General features: G+C 37.3%; 1 protein-coding gene across 2 annotated transcripts; it reads right to left on the reverse strand.

Moving 5' to 3' along the window:
- Window positions 1–475: 475 nt before the first annotated feature.
- On the reverse strand, window positions 476–6,644 carry spata7 (spermatogenesis associated 7). Of its 2 annotated transcripts, none has more exons than XM_085441993.1 (12): window positions 6,488–6,644; window positions 5,623–5,685; window positions 5,445–5,534; window positions 4,243–4,290; window positions 3,490–3,587; window positions 2,882–3,336; window positions 2,724–2,769; window positions 2,181–2,299; window positions 2,040–2,090; window positions 1,860–1,937; window positions 1,622–1,679; window positions 476–1,523 (listed from the first exon to the last, which is right to left on the reverse strand). In XM_085441993.1, exons 1-12 carry the CDS (start codon window positions 6,501–6,503, stop codon window positions 918–920), a joined length of 1,728 nt encoding a protein of 575 aa, XP_085298119.1. In that variant the 5' UTR covers window positions 6,504–6,644; the 3' UTR covers window positions 476–917. The 2 variants fall into 2 exon arrangements, with proteins under 2 accessions (XP_085298119.1, XP_085298118.1); XM_085441992.1 differs by having other exon boundaries at window positions 1,860–1,943.
- Window positions 6,645–6,899: the final 255 nt, after the last annotated feature.

The following is a 6,899-nucleotide window of genomic DNA, read 5'->3' on the forward strand; positions in this document are numbered from 1 at the left end:
GGACAGCTGTCAGGCACTGCTGGCGAGGACCTGTCTGTTTACTTTTTACATCGACCCATAGCTAATGGCAAACACACGATATTGCAAAATAAATAGTTTCAAGATTCAAGCATAACGAAATCCCTGACACAGTGCACGAAAATTAAATAACAGATAAATATAAAACCTTTACTGACAGAATGTGTGTGTGTGTGTACATTTATTAAGCACCGTAAACATTGGTACGTATTTAAAAGATTTAAAAAATAAGAATTTACTTGAGGATGTTGCACATTAGCATTGAAAATGAGTTATTAAAATGAATGTGTATGAGGATGTACATGTATAACTGAACAGCAGAATATTGCAGATTACCTGTGAAGTGTACATAAAATCTATTATATACATATAATAGATTATTTTTTATAGTTTCCCAGTTGCAATATTTCCCAAGTTAAGAACCTCAATGATAGTCTCAATAATCAGAAGCAAGCAGTGAATGAAAAGCAAATTTTATTGCAGTTGTAAAGACACTTTCTGGTAACAGTGGACTTTTCAGGTTGAACACACTTCACACCTTATCTGAAAATGTTAACTTGTGCTACATCATACTTAAAACTGACAGGGCAGTATACTGAAACTAATTGCAGAGGTAAACTGCAGCTCAGCCACTACAGTGATCAAGCTTATCCCCATCCTAAATGAGAACTTTAAAGCTCAGACTTATTTTTGTGACATTTTCATTGTGCTTTTGTTGTTAAAAATTCATCGAAAACAAAGCAGAAGTACAACACTCTTTAGTGAGGCTCGTAAATAACCAGTGTTATTTCTTTTTATATGACACCTTTTAAAAATGTGAAATATCACTTCATTCTCTGGAACACACTTCACTCGGTAAAAATGTAGATGGACATAAAATCCCACAGTACAATAAAAACTTAAAATTCATCTTCGCTGCCAGAATCCCCTGCATTTGAACGCTGCTCACTGGCAGCACTTTCACAGTGTGTGTTGCTGGACACATGCAACAACTCTGACAAATTTTTCCCTAGATCCTCAAGCTCATTAGACTGTCCATCAGCTTGCTCTTGTTCACTGGCTATAGCAGAATTCTCCTGGGTTTCACTGTGGACGCTGGTTGTAACAGTTGTGCCTACTATATGGAAATCCTCTTCACTGGCTGTTGTATTATCAGGGACATGCTCACTGACCAAAGAAAAGTCAATAAACTTTCCCTCACTGTCACCCTTCTTATCTTTTTCAGTTATTTCAGTTTGAGAAGGAGTTCTTGTAGGAGAGTGTAAGGGCGTAGAAGCCAATAAGGGATCAGTATAAACTGGGAAATCACAGTGTTTAATTGGGGACACATAAGGAAACAAGTCATTGTCTTCTTTGGTCTTTACATGTTTTCCCGCTGATTCCGGACACAGTAGGAGGCTATCAAGCAGATAATTCTTTTTTTCAAGCTCTGCAGTGGAGCTGGATATGTTGGTTGGTTCTTCAAAGTCTTTACACAACACTTCCAGCAGGTGGCGCATTTTACCCTAAAAACAAGCAAAGCGGGCTTATAAGAACAGCTTAAAAAGCCATGAACATGACTTGCCTAAAATGTTTTGTATTATGCATGAAATTACATGCTGACCTCATCTAGTTGATGACGATTCATGTCGATGTGCCGATTTAACACACGGTCTAGGACCCTTGCAGAGGACACAGACACTTACATGTCAGTAATTACTCAAAATAAGACTCATAGCTACTATTTAATCAATAACTCCTTTATCAGTCACATACAAATTTATTAAGAAGCTGTGCAAACGTCTGTACATCTGTCATCCAACTATGGCACAGAAAATGTAAAAGAATTAAAATGTTTCAACCTGTCAGAAATGTGTCCCCTGGACAAGATATCTTCTGTCACAGCAGAAATGAATTCAAGGTACATTAATTCTTCTTCTCTATTCCTCGACAAAACACAATAATTCATTTATTAGATAATGTATTACTTTAGATTGTTAAAATTTGTCTATGTCTACTAATCAGAAGGTCGGTGAACTTACTCTGTGGATACTCTCATCATATTGGGAGATTTCCAATTTTCTGGTGAGACCCTAGAAGATGAAACACTTTAAGAATCTTACTGAACAAAGTAATTAAATAAATAATAAAATGCAATGTCCTTTTCTACTGCATGAGCTCACCTGGACAAGGAGTCGAAAAAACCGCACTCTCTGCCCTTGGCTGCTCGACTCTTTTGTCTTGATGATGAATATGTGCCATTAAGCTCATCATCAAACGACTCATGCTCTGTAATAAATCCCTGTAGAAAAAAAACAGAAAAAAGAAAAGAAGGCTGGAAAATGGGAAGTGTAATTCGATTCTGTCAAAGCGTTCTTGTGATCAAAGTATTACTGATAAATTGTGATATGTATGGTAAATGGACTAGTTCTTATATAGCGCTTTTCCACTCTTCTGAGCACTCAAAGCGCTTTACACAACTTGTGCATTCACCCATTCACACAAGCACAACTGACATTCACACACATTCATACTCCGATGAATGCATCGGAGAGCAATTTCGGGTTAGTATCTTGCCCAAGGACATTTGGCATGCAGACTAGGGGAAGCCGGGAATCGAACCACCAACCTTCCGATCAGTAGATGACCTGCTCTACCACCTGAGCTACAGTCACCCACATGTATGCATGTATGCATTATTAATCAAATCAAATTCTCCAAATTACCTGAGATGGCTCATCAACATCCAGCATGCAGTCCTTGTTCTTTACGCTGTATGAAAACAACCAAAAGACACGTGAAGACACAAGCGGCACATGCTGAAAAAAAATCTCCCAAGACACGTCTTTAGATCTGCAGTCTCATCAAGACATTCAGCCGTTACCTTCCATCACACATCTCCTGTTGAAATGATGTTGAGTTGCTGCAGTCCTGAGTAGGTTTTCTCTGTGGTGCTCTGTAGTAGCGATATTTTGACAAGTATGAGCTCTTATCTGATTTTAAGGTCTTAGGAGTGAAAGGTTTGTCTTGTGTAAAGTGCTGTGAATGTTTCAGTAGCAAGTCTCCGCTGTATGTCTTCCGGACAGGGTCCTGGAAGGTTTTGTAGGAACTCTGATCTCCAGAAGCTGCCAATGAACAAGCTGACGACTTTCTTCGAAAAGTTGCCTCCGGGCTCCGATGCTTCAATTCTGATGCTGGGCGAGTGTGATGAGAGCTGACATTGAGCGATGGATAAACCATCTCATTGACTTTAAAGGTGGTGTTGAACCTAGGGCTGGAGACCAAGGAGCTCCTCGAGCAAAGGTAGGTGCTGTCATCATACTGCACAGATAATCTGCTCTAAAAAACACACATGGGGTGAATCTGTTGTTGTGTAGACTGAAAAAGATTCCAAGCAAATAAAGTTGGCTTTGTGTTTGCTTGAAATCTGCTAGTAAAAAATTGTTAGCATCACATGAAGCAGTGATTAATGACAACGCCAGATTTTCTTACCTGTGATGAAGAGTATGAAGTTCTGCTATTCCTCTGTGCAGGTGCTGACTGAGGACGGCCATTTTTCCTCAACCTATCCCGCTTGATCTGGTCATTGTCTGTAAAGAGGTATTAAAACAACTGAAGTAGCACAACAGTTCACTACTGGAACTTTAACATTATGCACTCCATACTGTACAGTAATGCCACTGTTTTGCACATGTCTCAACTCTGTATATTTTTATATATTTTATTTATTGTTTACTCTATTTAATTTGTAAAATATGTACACACACACACACACACACACACACACACACACACGTAGAAAAATATTTAGTATACACATCCAGAAATGCATATACTATTATATATTGTACATATATTTATTAGTTTCAGATGTAGCCATTCTTGAATTTTGCTTGTTTACATTATTGTATTTTGCACAACTCTGTTGCTTGTGAAGCTCGCACACAAGAATTTCACTCACATGTGCTGTACCAATGTACCTGCACATGTGATGTGACAATAAAAGTGATTTGATTTGATTTGAACAGATACAATTCTCTGCACTGCAGAACTATCACCAGCAGCAAAGCATGTACTTTACTTTATTTGCCTATTATTTACTTATTATACGCACTGCTAATTATGGCATTATTTGTCTAATTATTAGCTAAACTTATGACACAATCTAAATTTATTTTGTCCCAACATCTCCTGCTGTATGAGTCATAAGAACAGAGTATGGCCACCATATATATGTATACTTACACTTCACACTACACAGCAAGCTTTTGGGTACTGAGGTATCAATGGCAGCTGGTGGATAAGATAGAAACTATTAGTATTATTACACAACAGAATTAAACACAATACTTAGTTTTGGTCTGAAGTATACAGACAGGCTCAAATATATACATAAATCTACACCAGTATTTGGTTAAATATCCCTTAGCATGTTGCACCTGGACCAGATCCTTTGGGTAAACACAAAAAAGCTTTGGGTACAATTCTAGGTGGATATTTGACTCTTCCTGGCAGAATCAGTTGAGGTCATTCACATGTTGGTTTCCTGGTACAGAACCAGTTTTTATACAAAGTTCACACATTTAATATGAGACTGGGGCTTTGCTTTGCTTTATCCATTCCAAAATCAGTTTTGATGTGTGTTTTAGATCATTTTCCCATTTGAATACCCAATTGTGTCCAAGTTTCAATCATCAGGTTGTTGATTTGAGGTGAAGTTGAAGAATTTTGAGGTAGTCTTCCTTCTTTATTATTCCATCCTCTTTGTGCAGTATACCAGTACCACTGGCAGCAAATCAGCTCAAAAGCACAATGCTACAGCCATCATGTTTGACAAATGGTACAGTGTTCTTAAGTTTGAAAGCCTCACCTTTAATCTTCCAAACCTAAGTCTTGTCATTGTGGCCAAATAGCTTAATCTTTGTCTGATCTAACCATAAAACCTTCCTTATAACTGTTTGAACTGATGATCTTGGAATCTGCAGTTGTTTAGAAATGGCTCCAACTTGTGTAAATCTAGAGTAAACTCCTATTGTTCTTCTTAGATCTTCAGTGGGTTCTTTGGACTTTCCTGTTCTGAATATCAGTCTAATGAGTCCTGTCAAACCAACCTTCTTATGCTCCAAAGAAAAACTACCAGTTGTCAATCATGATCGCCAATGAGATGTTAATAGGCTTTGACCTTGTCAAATTAAAAGAACCTTAAGCACAAGTTATTAAGAAATTTAAGTTAGTGTATGTATCTGAGTGTATGCAAACTTTTGACTTTTTTGAGACAATCCAGAACAAATCCATCCTCAATGGGTTTTAATGGGTTTTTAAAAAAGTAATTAAAGATGTATGCTGTAAAATCAATGCACCCTGAAAAAAGAACAGTTCAAATAAATCATTAACAGCCCCAAATTACCATGACCACAACTGTAAAATATACCTGCCATGCAGCTCACCTTTAGCTGAGTAAACCTTTTTGTAATGAGACACCATGTGGTCTTTAATGATGGATTGTGTCAACTTGCTAGAGGAGAGTGGACAGAAAGCTAAAAACACAAAACAATATATGATAAACTGTTAAATTAAGCTCTTCTTACAGATGACCAGTACTCATGAGCATGTAATAATACTTACGACTACTTTTCAAAGCCTTTCCTCTCACACCAGGGCTGTACCCCAGTCCAGATGACACACTTCCTAAAATGTAAAAAAGTGTTATGACTCACACTTTATCAGTTACAGGTTTTTTATGATTAAAAACTTTTCATTTATCATTTCCTTTTATAAGTATGTGGTGCACAGCGCTTCTCAAGACTAAATAATTTTTAGATAACTAAAACAGCAAGTTTACCACAGCAAGACACACAGTAAGGCAATGCTAATTTAGTTAACAGGAATCTATGCGTTTCCTAGTATATATATTTTTTTTGATCATTTAACTAATAACACATTACAGTACAGAGTATTTTCTTTTGGACCTGGCAATATACTGTTAAGGGGTTCCAAGACTTTCGGGGGTAAATTCTGTGCTATAGGTTTTAATGTTCATAACACTGACTGTTTACAAATAAAAATAGTAAATACTCAAAAAGTGGTAACATAATTTGAAGTAAATGTTTGAATAACACTGAAAATAAATAAGACGAAGCTCCAGCAAACAATAAGAGTACATACTGGTTTAAGTTTATAGAGGGCAGTACTAAGCTGATATCGTGGATCTCTTCAAACCAGAAACAAGAAGAAACGAATAAAGATTTAACAGGTTAAAATGTCACTAAACGTAAGCTGGCTTTACTGAAGCATCGTTTTACAAGCTGTTTTCGGTACAGACAAGGGACTAGTAACCACTGTGCTGACCGACTTGAAGCCATATTATTAACAGTAAATACGGTGGACATGAGCTTATCTTAGCTGCTTAAGCAAAAAAGCTAAATGTGCTAACGTCTCCCGACTCATTATCCAGCTACATGGCTAACCAATGCTAATAGCATTAGCATACCTATTCTTGAGTCCATAATACTACACTCAGCATATCCCAACCTCGGAAATATTCTGAGGGAGAGATGGCAGAGCTCGGATCCATCCAGAAAATTCACTGTACTTAACCGTAAACATGCTGACGTAGTGATACAATCAAATATCGTACAAGTAATAACCTATCAAAGGTTTAGCAAATGAAGAGCGAAGAAACGCTTCCCCGTCGCCATGCTGGTTGCTATGATTGCTGTCGTCATCACGTTGATGCACAACAGGAGCACGCACACACACAACATGAATGAGAAAATTGAATCGAAATGACAACCTAAGAAAAACGCCCTTAAATCCAAACTTGATTAAATGAAATATGTCAAATAGTTATCTCAACAGTCTGAAGAGTACAGTACATATGATAAAGATATGACATGCACAAC

The sequence above is a fragment of the Copadichromis virginalis genome, linkage group LG19 (assembly GCF_057382275.1).
Source record: "Copadichromis virginalis isolate Kocher_CV1m ecotype Utaka linkage group LG19, C_Virginalis_male_GT1.1, whole genome shotgun sequence".
Classification (NCBI taxonomy): Eukaryota; Metazoa; Chordata; class Actinopteri; order Cichliformes; family Cichlidae; genus Copadichromis; species Copadichromis virginalis.